We start from the raw sequence: 13924 nt of genomic DNA on the forward strand, positions 1-13924 counted from the left end.
TTTGCTGAAGGAGCGACCCCTCGTGAAGTAGGCGGTCCAAGCTCGACTCTACCGTCACTCGCCCGGGGAGATAGTGAGATCCATCCAAACGACAAGCTAGAAACCAAGGGAAACAATGTCAAGCTTCAGGTAGCCCGGCGTTTTGTGGACCGCTTTTGGACTCAAATCGAAATACTGGCTTGCCTAAGCTCAGGTCGAGGAATTCAAGGTGCAAGACTTCATCCCCTTACGATGACCAGAGCGTCATGGCGAGTCGATTCCAGGAAGTCAGACACTCAACATTTGCTTCATTCCAGTCTTTCCCCAGCAATGATAGAGCATTATTCGAGCTGTAAATGTGCAGATGCATGGGTCACTAGTTCTTTCGAACACGAAAGGTTCCATAATGGGTGGGATTTGAACGACCTTTCTCGTATTTGCGCTGAGGACAAGCCTGGACGGCCCCATATTTAACAGATAGACTGTTGTAAGAGAAACTCAACCAGCAGGAGTCTGAGGACAAAGCAGTACCATCCATATCGACCACACTTAAACCGCCTCAAATCCCTGGGGCGTCTTGATGCAACGGCTGTCAAATAGCTTGAAAAATGGATGACCATTGGACATATCAGAACTCCGAATCATGAGTGTTACGGATCTGGACAAGCTGCCCGAATAGTTTCACCGGTAAGAGGTCCGCTATGGTACGGCGAGTAACTGGATTGGATGGGTTTCGGCTGGGGTAGGGTGCATGAGGATCCGATTCGCGAAGGTTAGTGGCATCTACGCGATGAGCAAGGGGACTACTTGGGCACACAAGCCGCAGGGTTGAGGAAGCCAGATTGGGGTCTGGTTGGTAGTTAGATAGCGAGTCAGTAGCGACGAGGGTGGGTGATGTTGGTGGTATTTCCCTGGGACTACGAGAAGGCCCACGATCAAGGCATTGTGATAATGCCAGGTCCATGCCGTGGTCCATTTGCCCTGTAAGTAATCGGTCATCGATTGTGCTATGCCACCTTCGAGGCGTTGGTGGCCCGGTCGAAGTGGGAGCCTGAGAGACTGTGAGATCCAGCCTCGTTCGGCCACCGTGCCGAGGATTAGTGGAGAGTCTGGGCAGACCTCAACTCTGGGTAAAGTCGTGATCAACTTGTCTGCCCAGCGGCGAACGAAGTGACATTGTTTCTTCATGATCGAGAAGCATGGACTGGGAGGAGAGCCGATTGCTGGCTACTTCTGGGCTGGTACCCAAGCGTTGGCCGACGGCCTGCCCAGTAATCCATATTTTGATTTGGGCCGGGGTGTCTCTCTCGGAGGAAGCGTGCTTGTCTCTCCAATGGGTCCTTGAAAATGCATTTGTCGTTCGACTCCCATGTGCAGCCGACAAGCGTTTCCGGTCTGCTTGGTTCAGCTTGCGTCGCTTTCCAAACCGCTCGATTTCGTCAGCCGGGGTGAGTGCGACCTGGAGAGGCCGGGCTGCAGACACAGCTGCCCAGTCAGGGTCTTGAAGCAGTCGGCGTTTCAGGGTATCCAGTCCGTTAGTGCCATCCGCGGAAGCAATCCCGGCCAAAAGAGGAAGACTCGGTCGCATGGTCTTGAGGCTGGTGAAGGGTGGAAGGTCAGTGCAACGCCTCGGGTAAGTCAGGTGGGTGATCAGGGTGCGGAATGCAATGGTGGACAGGCTTCAACTGACTGGTCCTGTGCCTCCTCCCGCACTGTTCCCTGTCCCGCCCTGCAGATCGCGTCATCATCCCAGCTGGCACGGTCTGGAACCCCGCGAACGGGCGAAGGTTGGCGAAACACTCTGTTGCTGGCTAGCTGCCCGGACTTGGCAGAGTTCTGCCTCTGGCTCTTGGATAAGATGTTATGACGGCCAGAATGTCGTCGCAACTGTCCCCCGGTCCAGTTCATTGTAGCGTGCCGTTTCGTCCGCGGTATAGGATGAAGGAGTATGCTTTGACGGTGTCCACAGTGGAGGTATCTGCACAAACCATGCAAACTTATCACGTGACCACACGCACAAAATGGCTGGCTTCCCGTTTTGACTTCCTCTTTCCTCCCATTGACTGACTGCCACTCGGCAGGCCAGTGGAGATGTGATGCCAGGCTCAACGAGCTTTGGATATCATTCGTGATGCTCCCTCAGTTCCTCTCTACCCTCTCTTGGGAGGCTTGGTCGCCCATCACATTGGGTCCACCAGTTGCAGGTAAGCAGCCTTCTTGTGCGCCGACTCATTTGTGCGCGGACCCCCTCGTCCTTCCCTTCCCCTCTTTGGATGATGAACAAATCTACCAAAAGCATAGTTCAACTGAAATCTTCGGATTGCTGAACGAAAACCTTGATCCATCTTTCAACCTTGTCTGATCTCCATTGTGTCATTACCTTTTGAAAATGTTGTGTCTCTTGAAGAGTTCAATAGTGGCTAACTCGAGTGTCCACAGTGTGTCTTTCGAAATGACTAGGGTGGCCGTACTGGCCTCTGAGCCTGAGCGTCAAGAGCCAGTGAGCTTCTGTTAGGGTTAGGAGGGGTCAGTCAGGGTTAATCGCTGGCCCGAAATTGCTGCATTGCTGCCCAATGTGGGTCGGATGGCTCGCCCCGGCCCGCAATGCTGGATCCAGCGAGGACGACTCCCTACGTCCTATCGAGTATCTCTCGGAGATGGGCCAAGCTGTGGGTAGGATGTAGCTCCGTAGTTTCTAGCCTATAGATCGAGTTCTGCCAGATAGATAGCGATAATCCAATCTGCCTTGTTTCGAACGGCTGTTTCCTTTGCAATCCTGCAACTGCTGCATTCTGCGCGGTTCTCCGTCACATCACCCCCCGTCTGCCCTCTCATCGTTTCTCATCCAACGATTCCCTCTGTCCAGCTGCAACCCGTCAGCACCGGCTTCACCTCGTCGCCAGCCGGTGCACACAGTGCCTCACCCTGTTCCGCAACCCTCCAACGTGGACCGCTCTCCACCACACAATCCCCGTCAAAACACGACGGACCACCTGCCGATCGTCCAAACTGGACATCATCCTGCAACGTCAGCCCCGTGTGGTATCCAATCATGCCGCTGTACGTACCGTGCCAAGCACGCGAAACGCTGAGTTGGTCTCACCGCTAGAACTCTCTGGGCTCTCCTCCACTCGGGCGCATCCACCGCATCCATTGCACAAACCGGGTCTGCAGATGCCATCACCGCGAGTCCACAGCACTGGCTCTCAATGGTGCCAACGAGGTTGGCCGAGCACTGCACGCTGCGACTCTGCACGCGCCATGCTGGATAGTCGTGGATAGTCGTGGTCCGTCACACCGACTCCCCGAACCTCCTGAAAAAGCACGGTTGTTTTTTGGGCCTACTAAAAAGCCGCTGATCCCCCCTTTTCCCCTCGGTGTTCCTCTTCCTTTCCTAACTTTCCATGCTTCCTCTTCTCTTCAACCCTATCATAAGTGATTGACCAAATTCTTGCATTTGTCACTATATACCCCGAAATCTATCCGCCCTCAACCACCCCCCCCAAAAACGCATCCAACTCCACACACTCACAAAGATTCTGGAACGTGACAACATTCACACGAACCAAACTCCGTGGTTTTCTTTTTCTTGCCCAAGGATTCACTGCCACATACTCCCCGGACAGGATTTGCTTGTTTTTGTTTTGTTGTTCTTGCCCAGGCTTCTCTTTAGTCTGCACATCTATTTGCCGACACACTTCAGGTAGTGCCCGTCACATTTTCCTTGCCCGTCGCTGTTTCCTTTTCCTATGCGTTGTTTTGTTGCATGCGTCAACTGGACCTGTCTCGTCAACTGTCTCCGACCGGATCTCAACTTGTCGACCAAATCTCCCCTGGATTCCATGGACCTTAGACCTTGACTTTTACCCTTGCTGGTGCCTTGCCTCAGCTCCTACCAATCTTGGTAGTACGAAAGATGATGCTTCTTTTGCCATGGATGATATGTTTTCAGCATCCGCTGAATAATAGGACTTTCGAGTGCTGTTAATGTTGCACACTCGATCGATACTGCCTCCCACCACTGGATTACTTTGCCCTGGATCTCTTCTCTCCTTTGACCTGGTTTCCCTTCTTCCAAGCCTGGACTGAAGCGGATGGATTTTCCCTGGATTTACTACTGGCCTCTAAATACTCTGGATTGATACTCTTATGGACTTATTGAAAACAATGATTATTCCCAGGACATTGAAACCATGGCCTCTGATCAGTTACAGCCACTATGGATCTTCCCTGGACACACTTGAGCTGTTATGCTTTGCTCATATCCCCTATGGATTTCGAAGCATCCGCTTCTGGAAATTACACTGGCCACTAACTGAATGGACCTGACCATGCAAGCCTCTGCTGGTCGTCGACAAGAAAAAAGGGGGTTCTTCCTCGGATATCCATGGATGATGCTGAAGATTCAACATGTATTCCCGGCCATGAAATCTACCCGACCTGGCTCTACAGACGACACTGCGTTACTCGCAATAGGCTTGCACCCAAATTCTTCCTGGAATCTCTCCCGCCTGCACCCACGTACCCCTTGGACCCTCGCGACTAGTCTGCCTCCGACACAGACTTCGGTGCCTCACCGATCACCAAGCCTGATAAATGATGACCCCGCTAACAGCTCCAAGGCCTGTCAACTATCTTCTGGACCTCGGAGCTTGCTTTCTTTTTTCACTGCTGCCTTTCCAATTATTTTGATTTTTGATTTTTGACTTATTTTTTGATTTTGCTATTTTATATAGTTGGGGTGTAGATGACTGACTTGATGAGCTCTTGTTTCCTACAGGCCACTTACACAACACAAACACACAATGTCTCCCAGGACCAGCAATGACCCCGAGCGGGTCTCTCACTCTCAGCCCAGACAGACTCCCATGGTCTCAGGAATGTCAAATATGGCCTCAAGATCTTTCCAGGATGATAACTTGTCGAGCCCAGGCAACTCGTCTTTATGCTCCCTCCACACAAGCCATGGAAATCCCCAGGATATGAAAGACTGGACTTTAAACACGTCAGAGTCTCTCGATCAGGCCATGTCTTCCAAGGAATCTCCCCACGTGCAATTGCTTTCTTTCTCGCTGTCTCAGCAGCTGATGACCCCCACGGTCGGACCAAATGATGTGATGTATGCAGGCGTGGACTTCCCAGCAGTCTCAGACCTGCATGATCACAATGAAATGCCGCGGGACTTTTACTCCTTCGTGGATCTGTCTTCCATGGATAATGATGTTTGTGTGCAGACGGGCACTCCAGATGATGCCCTCTCTGTCGCACACAGTTCCCACACTGAGGATGGCCAATTGATTACAGCTCCTGAGACATGGAATGCCATGATGTCTGATGGTCAATACCCTGGAACCACTCTGGATCAACTCTCGTCAAGTCTCTTCCAGACCATGCCGGTCTCTCCCCCCTCACAGAAGCGAGCAATGACATTCCCATTACCTCTGCTTGCTCCCACTCTGGATTCCCTTCTTTCTTGGCCGCTGATGATACTTTCCTCGGAGACTTCACCACGTCGCCAATCGGCAACCCAGTGATCAACCCAGCGGAGCCGCTGTTCCCCAACACCGCCCCTCTCAGCGAAAAGGACCCAAACAGGTAGGTACCAACAATTATTTCAACGCCAGTGAATCTGCCAATGTCTGACCAATCCCCTCCCTTCAGGACCATTAGGCCCTCCAAGCAGTCCCGTCGCACAACTTTGTCCGGTGCCCAGTCCCAGGTCAAGGCCGAATCCGAATTCTTCCCTCAGGTAAAGACCGAAGCGGAATTTTTCCCTTCCCTACCGGTGAGGGAGCCAACCCGCCAGAGATCTAAGGACAGTGTTGAGGCCCGCAACCCGCGAGACCACCACTACTACCATCTGGCCCCCCAGAATGATGGAAAGTACCATTGCCCGTTTTCCGTCGGAGAGAAGCCGTGCAGCCACCCGCCCACCACGCAAAAATGCGCTTACCAGCAAGTTCCCCATCTCGCCGGCTGTGGCGCCTTATATCAATCAAGGATCCAAAAGCTAACCGATTAACCTACAGCAAATACCTGGACTCTCACTTGAAACCTTATCGATGCAAGCATGTCTCCTGCGTGGACAACCAGCTGCGTTTCTCCTCGAACGCATGCCTCTTCCGCCACGAGCGTGAAGCCCATGGAATGCACGGCCACGGAGAATGCCCCCACCTGTGCCTTTTCGAGGGATGTGAACGATCCGTGCCTGGATTTGGATTCCCCCGTAGATGGAACCTGCACGACCACATGAAGCGTGTGCACGACTACACCTCTTCCGACCGTCACAGCTCGCCTGAGGCCTCGCCGCCCGGCATCCCAGCCAAGAAGAAGGATCCATCGTCCAACCGCAAGAGGAGAGGAGTCACGGGCGCCACCCCGGCTCCAACCATGAAGCGCACCCGCTCGGTCCACTCCCAGACCGGTCTCGCCAAGGCTTCCCAAGCCACTGCCCATAACGGCCAGCGTCTCCAGAACGCCGAGCGCAACTACTACAAGTGCCGCGCCCGTCTGGTTGATGAACTTGCCAAGATCACCCCACAGGACACCTCCATGCATGAGAAGGTCAATGCCAGCCTTCAGGAACTGTACACCCTGGGCCTGCAGTACCGCCACCTTGAGGCCGGCCATGCCGTTTCCCAGATGCCCAACGGACTTCCCGCGTGAAGCATTCCTTACGAGGACCTGTACCCGCCCTCCAAGCCTGGAACGTGATACAGGATGAGTTACTATCTGATTACATGTGGAGGATTCGTATCGTTTGCTGCCACTGTGAACCCCACCCACGGCTGAAGCTGCGTTTCCTGCTGCGCTACCTTTCAACGCCGAGAGGTTGTATTTGACCATTATCCACGGACCAAGTGCCTTTGTCTTGCACCTCTGTTCTCAGGAGATAGAACACCCGGCTCAGCCCTGCATTAGATCAGGTCAACGCCAACAAGGGACCATGGCCATTCTCAAAAGGATCTCGGAGGAGATTCCGTGCTTCGACGGCCGGGTGCTCCGAGCACAGGATTCCTGGATAACCTCAGGCCTTGACTGCTGAGAATTCTGGCTAAATCAGGGACATGGTAGCCCTAAGGAGGAACAGCCGCGGAGACATGGCGTTAGATGTCATGGCTGGTGAAAACGGACTTTTGAGAAGGACGGTAGAGCGGATGCTCAAGATTGAAATGCTTTTGTTTTGTTCCATAGATTCCCCGGTTGGTTGTGTGTTATTGTTTTGGATTGTTTCTGTTTCAATCTGTTTGTTTAGCTAAGATGCGAAATGATACCTGCTCGAAGAGATAAACCGAAATTCATCATTCAACTAAGCCCAGCTAAAGTAAGATTTGTCCAAATCATAAGTTCATTAAATCATGACTAGCGCTATGAAGCTCTATCAGTACAAGAAACTCTTCCTGCTTGTCCTGGTCTTAATTTTATATCTATGACAACCTTGAAACTAGCACCACACTACACTTAAGCCTCCTCTACACCCCCCAAATTCATGATTCAAGAACCGCACGAACGCATCTCCAATACGATCGATCGTCAAAGTCCCCTGTCCCGCTCCATGGCCGTGGCCAATGTACTTGCGGTTCAAACTAATCCACTGCCTCCGCATGCGCTGCAGCTTTGGCAAAGCCAGGATGCCACCTGCGCCGGCTAGCTCGTCTGTCGTGCCCGTGGTGGCGACGTGGGTTGGGATTATGACCGGGATGGAGGCGTCGGGGACATCTATTGCGATGCCCTTTCTGTTGGCACTCTGTGCCAGAGCTGTCTCAGCCGAGGGGTTGGCTTGTGTGAAGGTACGGATTGCAGTCACGATGGCCGTGGTACGCTTTTCCATAGCGTATAGTGCCCCGGAGTCGGTTGCCGCGGCTTGAACGGTGGCTTGGTGCGGAATGATCTTTGGTCGGGTGGACTGGCTGCGGTTGAACGCTCTGCCAGTTGTCGTGGTGCTAGCGATATCGGAGAGAGTGGAGGATGCAAGCGATTCGGTGAGGTTGGATACTGGAGATTCGGCGGGTGCCTCTGCCGAAGGAAGAATTACGCCTGATAGGGCTTCAAAAATATCTGCCACTGGTGGCTCGGCGTCAGACCAGGGGACTGTGAATAGGGGTTTGTCCCAGCGGCTATGGGTACTGGGTTCCTCGTAGCGGAAGATAAGGTTGTTGAGGAGCTCGGGGGGTAGGCCTCTTCGTCGTCAGGCAACAATTTTGACTTGGTCGCAGTGTCCTCAGTTGACACAGCTTGCGATGCAGATGATTCGCCTTCCTTCTGATTCTTCTTCTTCTCCTCTTGCCAGCGCAACCGAGCGTCATTGTTTGCGATGCACTGATCGACCGGGGTTCCAACATGGACCTGGGTATTCCAATTAGCCACTGTACCCGGCCCTCACTGACCAAATCAAAAACATACCACACAGCACGTTGTGTTCGCAGCCTTGGCTTCACACCACAACTGATACCTCCACCCCTTGATGTAATTCATCCCGTCTAAAATGACAATGCTGTCCCGCGTGAGCACGCGTTTCGCCCGCGCATACGCCACACCGCGTGCCTCCTTCTCTGTCCTAGCATGGTCGTACACATTTCTTGGGTGTGATTTATCATGAGAGGACACAACGTGGACTTTGTATCGGGACTTTAGCACGACCGGCGACGCTGTCTCGGCGGATGCGAACAGCTCATCCTGGGCCTTCTCGATCAGCGACGCAAGCTGGTTGGCGCGGTAGGTGAGACCGGAGCAGGGGTACCCGGTAAGAATGACGAGCTGGATTCAGGGTCAATTTCAGGCCTTCGGCGAGGTTGTAGGAAGCCATACTCACTGGCATCGTGGGCTGTTGCGGTGCTGTGAAGCGGGTGAACTTTTTTCCCGCGGGGTTGGGACATGTGACTCCGCTGTGTAGCGGCGGGGCCATCCAAGGCTTCCTCCAGCATGTATGTTATGCTGTTCCTGCATAGTCGTAAACACACCTTCGGTACTTGAATTTTCTAGATGGTCCCAATGCACTTTTTCTACCGGAATGTAAAGATGTTTTGTATGTTTCAAACAAAGGTCCGAGGGCCTGGGGGGAAAAAAGAGCAACCACATGGCACGATATCAATTCTCTTTCTGTATATACTTTCTCTACATACTTTTGACATGAAGGTGCTAGGGTATCAAGGGCACTTTAAATGGTCTTGAGTAGACTATCACCCAGTTGATCCGGCTTCCAGCGAAGCTCATATCCAAAGACCGTCTTCCGAAGAGTCTCATCCTGCAGAGAATTAGCACAATGTCCCAGAGCAGGGGGTCTACGCACGTACGCCAGGGTCATTCTCAAATAGCACCTCGTCCATAAGCTTTTGAAAGATCTTGGTCACAGTGAAACCTCCCTCTTCCGCCCGCGGAAAGAACCTCTCGGTCTGGGGTAGCAGCCATGGCTCATAGGGAGTGAATATCACTAAGGCAACGGCCTCGGGGGTTTTCTTCAAAGTCTGCTGCATGGTCTTGACCAGATTCGCATGCTCAGGGTAGTTGTAAATCACATCCGCCATGATTAACACATCGAATCCAGAGGGCTCCCCGGCGGTGGGGGGAGGGATATATGCCAGCAGCGGTTCAACTGGGCTACCCCATTTGTATCCCTCCACATGCAGCCGCTTCTGAGAATCGGTGCGCTTGGGGATCATATCAACGGCCAGGTCGGCATTATACTGCATATTTACAACGAGCTCTGGGTCATAGTAATCGGTCATAACGACGGTGCGAGCGCCTTGAATGGCGCTCACAATGCTGGGCACACCCGCGGCGGCGCCAATCTCAAGAACATCTTTATCGCGGATAAGCTCGTCGGTGTGTTCTTCGATATAGTGAGAGCTTGTTCGACCCGCGTTCCATAGGAGGTTGCCCTATTATGATTGACCATTCTGTCAGTAGCTTTCCCTCGCAATTGAGGGGCATATTATCCGATTCGTTCTCCTCAGGCGGGGTCGTACATAAAGCGGGTGGCTGCCCACGAGACGCACGCGCACCGTCTTCCCCGAAAGCATCTGATGCTCGGCAAATGTGGGAGGCTTCTCCTCAGGGTAGAACCCCTCGGGGTCCTGGAACATGTCCCCTGTCTCAAAGTCGTCCTCCATGGCGAGCTCTGGCGTGCTTGCCCGTCAGAAGAAAACCAGGAAAATATCGTTTATCGGGCTTATCAGCGGGGCGCATTGGTGCCTGAGGCAAAAGCTGATCAGTCGCCGAAATCTATTTGCTTTTTGTTCTCCGATGTAGGGATGAATGGATAGTAGTTGCACTTACCTGTAGTATGTCGCCTTCTGTTATACATATTATGTCTCAGAGTAAGAGGTTTAGGGCACTCATATACCTGTCAATAATACTCCTCGTAGTCAAGAAGTCACGGAGTTTTCTCGGGTTGGTGAGTGATCTAGAGTATAGTTCCGGCCCAACCACCAATCAGGGTATGGAATCACAATTGCAGACACCGTGGAACCTGCATCCATGATCCGCGTGTTCCGCCAACCACAATTTTCGCCTCTCGGCCAGTTTATCGTCAACCGCCGTGAGGATAGAGTCTCTGGCGCCGACCCATACATGTGTCTGTCATGTGACTTGCACCGAGGTTGCGTCAGAAAATACAGTAACTTTGTGGGGATTAAGTGGGGATACGGTCACAATACGTCGGGTAATTGTCAAGATGCGCGGGAGTGGAATGGATGAACCGCCTTGCAATCACAATCACGCCAGATAGTTGAGCCGGCTCTTTCTTTTCTTTGAGACTCCTCACTTCATTTCCTCCTTTCCCTCATCTCTTTCTCGCCCACCCCATCCCCAACATCTACCCTGCTCAACCTTCCACCCAGCCCGTCACTCTCTAAGCGTCCTGGGGACCGCTCCCGCGACAATACTTGGCCTCCGATCTTCTTGCGCCAAGTCCTTTGCCGATACCATCGCCGTCATCCGTGGAGTTGTGACGCTACGATCCCTTCATTCATAGTGGCTTCCACCCGAGCTTCACGAATGCACTAATCTTACACCTCCCCGTTGCATCCAGCCCAAACGCGCTACCTTCCGGCATTGTGAAAGGCTTTTCATCGAGAGCAACATGGATACTACCTTGCGATCAGCCCATCCTCCCCAGACCCCCGCTCAGCCCTCCACCTTCTCTTCCTCCACCTCGAATCTGGGCACTTCCACCAACCTCACTGGCACGCTAGATCAACCGCTAAATCCTTTCAACCTCTCCAAAAAGCCAGTCAACCAAGCCTTTGCGACACCCCTACAACCAGCCTCAGCCTATACTGCGCAGTCCACCATGCCCCAGACACAACCCCTGGCACAAAGTCTGAGCGATCCAGCTCACATGTCTGGGTTAATAGTCGCTCCTCAGGGCGCGCATGAGTCCGTACCACGATCGGAGGTACCACCCGCAAACCAGCCTGCCGCCGACTACCCCCATCAAGTGACTGGTCTCGGGGGACCCACCGCCACAGCGCCCTTCCTCCAGGACTTCAATCTTGTCGCTGAAGCAGCCAAGCGGGCCCAAATGTCAATCGTCATGCGCGATCTCGAAAGCGTGACGCTATAATTTCGACACCTATAAGTTTAGACATAGTCGCCGACGGTGACGGGCAGGTCCCTGGAAGAGGCATACACAAGCGGTGCAGATAGCCTGTGTACTCCTCTCTACGAACACGGACTGGCTCCGTGCTTTTGACATGCGGTTTGAATTTCCGTTGGCGTCCATCCTTCGATGGCTTCTCTCTTGGGTTGAATTCACAAGGCTCCGCGACTGCAGCAATAACAGGATAGTCCTTCGCTCGATTATTCCATGGTGCAGTTCGTTCTGATTCTGGTTTTTGGCGTTTCATGACCGAGGGCGTTTACTTGGCTCGGATACTTTTAGCTAGCAGACCTTATACCACGATATATTCACAAGACATGGACATTTACCCTGAAATTCATTTCTGCATTTGCAGAGCCTGTAACGTGTGGGTTCAGTAAAGGCCTCAAGAGCTCGGGAACTCTCGCAGGTAGCTTCCAACATAGAGAGTAGGCCTTTCATCCCGGTAAATTCTCCTATTTCGGGCGCTAAAATACCATTTACGTCCTACATTGACTTTTCAGAGAGACCAATATACAGTCATTTCGATCACAGAGTTCCTCCTTTTGCTGAAGAGTGAATGCCAAGGCCAGATAAGTACCATAGTCAAACCAAACGGGAAATTATCCACAGTTTACCACTAAATATGGGTATTACGACTTCCAGGCATCTAGATTAAAGGGCGCTAAGTGCGATTCCGTTCATTCCAAAGATAAAACAAACAAAGTTATCTTAAATTAGTGTTCCACTGCAAGAAGATCGAGCCAAACCGCATTTATCGTTTCTGTATGCCTTGGAAGTCTCAGAGTTTGGAGGAAATGCTCTTGAGAAGCATTTCCTTCACGGTTTTGGACGCCGAATCGATCGCCCCAGCAATCCAGGCATGATGTCGGCTTAGATGCTCTCCAGCAAAATAAATGTTGCCTTCAGGCCTGCCTGCTTCCACTGAAAATCGAGAAAGCTGACCAGGGAGGTACATACAGCCTCCTGTTGACGAATGAGAAGACCAGCTGATATCGAATGCTTCAATGAACTCTTGAGTAACATCCAATGCTTCATCCTCCCCAGCAAATAGAATACCAAGCTCATGGAGTGCGAGTTCGACGCGATCTTCAAATTGCATAGCACTCCACCGAGCCGCGTCCGTCATCCAAGAGTATATGAGTAGAACGCCGGACCCATTAGATCCCAGGTCATTTGATGGATAGATCACCCATCGCACCCGAAGATCGGTCGTGCTCTGGCCCCCGAAACAGGGCTGAGCAGAGTGTTCCCAGAAACGGGATCGAAAGTGGAGACCCATTTTATAAAGAGGTTCGTAGTACGTGCGACTGATCGCTTGTTCCTTGCTAAAACTCCAGCGCGGTCGCTCCAGCATATTGTTCAGCGAGGATAGAGGGATTGCCAAGATGACACTGTCGAAAATCATGGCTTTAGGAGAGATTCCCCCAATGAAAAGCTTGACTTTTCCGTGGGGACTAGTATGAATTCCTTTGACTGGCGCATTTGTGTGGATATTATGAACTCCAACGAGGCTGGCGACAGCATCAATCAGCCGAGACATGCCACCTTTGATTGTGACCCATTCTAATCCTCAAATGAATTAGTTCCTATATCCCGACATTGACGAAGCTTTTTCACCTTTAGTATTAAAGTCTAGGTATTGCAGTATGACCTCAATAAAGCTCAGATTGTACTGATTTGTCTGGCTCGTCATCATCTCCACGAAATCGATCACTTCGTGTGGCCACTGGGCTACGAGGTGTAAATACTGGCGAAAAGACCACTCGTCGTATTGGAGCACATTCTCGAACCCAGCCTCGAAGTTGTCCCTTAAAAGTGTCACCCACGGCTCAATGACAATCCTCAAAAGATCCTGCGCACTTCGACCACAGTATTTCTCCGGCAAGCCGAGTTCCGCCGCCAGACTCACGTCGTTGGCTCTTCTCTTCTTTCCGCTCACAAATGCCATATTGTTCTCATGTTCCATTATGTAAGGGATCAGCTGGAGTTTCATATCATCATGACTGTGTCGATTCAAATCTTCTATAAGGCCGAAGACCGAACGATGGGTCGAGGTACACGGGATGCGCATAGCGCCAGCCTCAAAATATGGATCCTCACCAAGCGAAAGAGGTGAAAAATGGTAAGTATAGATTCGGCCACCTAGACGGTCGGTTGCCTCGAAAAGAGTCACCGTAATACCTTGTCTGCGGAGCATCAAGGCTGAATAGAGACCGGAGATCCCTCCGCCGACGATACCGACATGCATTGAGAAATCGGAGCTTGGGAATAGACCAGAGCAGATGACAGCAAATGTAGTTAAGAAGAATAGAGCCAGCTCCAGCAAAGTGCACTCTGGAAAAC

General features: G+C 52.0%; 7 protein-coding genes across 7 annotated transcripts; 3 read left to right on the forward strand and 4 right to left on the reverse strand.

The window, feature by feature from the left end:
* Nucleotides 1-1099: 1099 nt before the first annotated feature.
* On the reverse strand, nucleotides 1100-1887 carry N7482_009967 (uncharacterized protein; the record flags this gene model as incomplete). The annotated part of the gene is made up of 2 exons (XM_056692091.1): nucleotides 1100-1577; nucleotides 1670-1887. The coding sequence occupies 2 exons, from the start codon at nucleotides 1885-1887 to the stop codon at nucleotides 1100-1102; spliced, it is 696 nt and encodes a 231-aa protein (XP_056539797.1).
* Nucleotides 1888-2552: 665 nt separating this feature from the next.
* Nucleotides 2553-3251, forward strand: N7482_009968 (uncharacterized protein; the record flags this gene model as incomplete). The annotated part of the gene is made up of 3 exons (XM_056692092.1): nucleotides 2553-2652; nucleotides 2709-3039; nucleotides 3089-3251. The coding sequence occupies 3 exons, from the start codon at nucleotides 2553-2555 to the stop codon at nucleotides 3249-3251; spliced, it is 594 nt and encodes a 197-aa protein (XP_056539798.1).
* Nucleotides 3252-4784: 1533 nt separating this feature from the next.
* Nucleotides 4785-6645, forward strand: N7482_009969 (putative C2H2 finger domain protein; the record flags this gene model as incomplete). The annotated part of the gene is given in 4 exon segments (XM_056692093.1): nucleotides 4785-5355; nucleotides 5367-5574; nucleotides 5641-5938; nucleotides 5980-6645. The coding sequence occupies 4 exon segments, from the start codon at nucleotides 4785-4787 to the stop codon at nucleotides 6643-6645; spliced, it is 1743 nt and encodes a 580-aa protein (XP_056539799.1).
* A 778-nt stretch (nucleotides 6646-7423) lies between these two features.
* N7482_009970 (putative RNA polymerase II Elongator complex associated protein Kti12) lies at nucleotides 7424-8797 on the reverse strand (the record flags this gene model as incomplete). The annotated part of the gene is given in 4 exon segments (XM_056692094.1): nucleotides 7424-8159; nucleotides 8177-8325; nucleotides 8383-8736; nucleotides 8792-8797. The coding sequence occupies 4 exon segments, from the start codon at nucleotides 8795-8797 to the stop codon at nucleotides 7424-7426; spliced, it is 1245 nt and encodes a 414-aa protein (XP_056539800.1).
* A 339-nt stretch (nucleotides 8798-9136) lies between these two features.
* efm7 (putative nicotinamide N-methyltransferase Nnt1) lies at nucleotides 9137-10088 on the reverse strand (the record flags this gene model as incomplete). The annotated part of the gene is made up of 3 exons (XM_056692095.1): nucleotides 9137-9223; nucleotides 9273-9857; nucleotides 9945-10088. The coding sequence occupies 3 exons, from the start codon at nucleotides 10086-10088 to the stop codon at nucleotides 9137-9139; spliced, it is 816 nt and encodes a 271-aa protein (XP_056539801.1).
* Nucleotides 10089-11059: 971 nt separating this feature from the next.
* Nucleotides 11060-11542, forward strand: N7482_009972 (uncharacterized protein; the record flags this gene model as incomplete). Its single annotated transcript, XM_056692096.1, has 1 exon — nucleotides 11060-11542. The coding sequence occupies one exon, from the start codon at nucleotides 11060-11062 to the stop codon at nucleotides 11540-11542; it is 483 nt and encodes a 160-aa protein (XP_056539802.1).
* An 817-nt stretch (nucleotides 11543-12359) lies between these two features.
* N7482_009973 (flavin monoamine oxidase family protein) lies at nucleotides 12360-13829 on the reverse strand (the record flags this gene model as incomplete). The annotated part of the gene is made up of 2 exons (XM_056692097.1): nucleotides 12360-13144; nucleotides 13199-13829. The coding sequence occupies 2 exons, from the start codon at nucleotides 13827-13829 to the stop codon at nucleotides 12360-12362; spliced, it is 1416 nt and encodes a 471-aa protein (XP_056539803.1).
* Nucleotides 13830-13924: the final 95 nt, after the last annotated feature.

Source organism: Penicillium canariense (genome assembly GCF_028826845.1).
Source record: "Penicillium canariense strain IBT 26290 chromosome Unknown utg000007l_segment0_segment0, whole genome shotgun sequence".
In the NCBI taxonomy this organism is placed as follows: domain Eukaryota; kingdom Fungi; phylum Ascomycota; class Eurotiomycetes; order Eurotiales; family Aspergillaceae; genus Penicillium; species Penicillium canariense.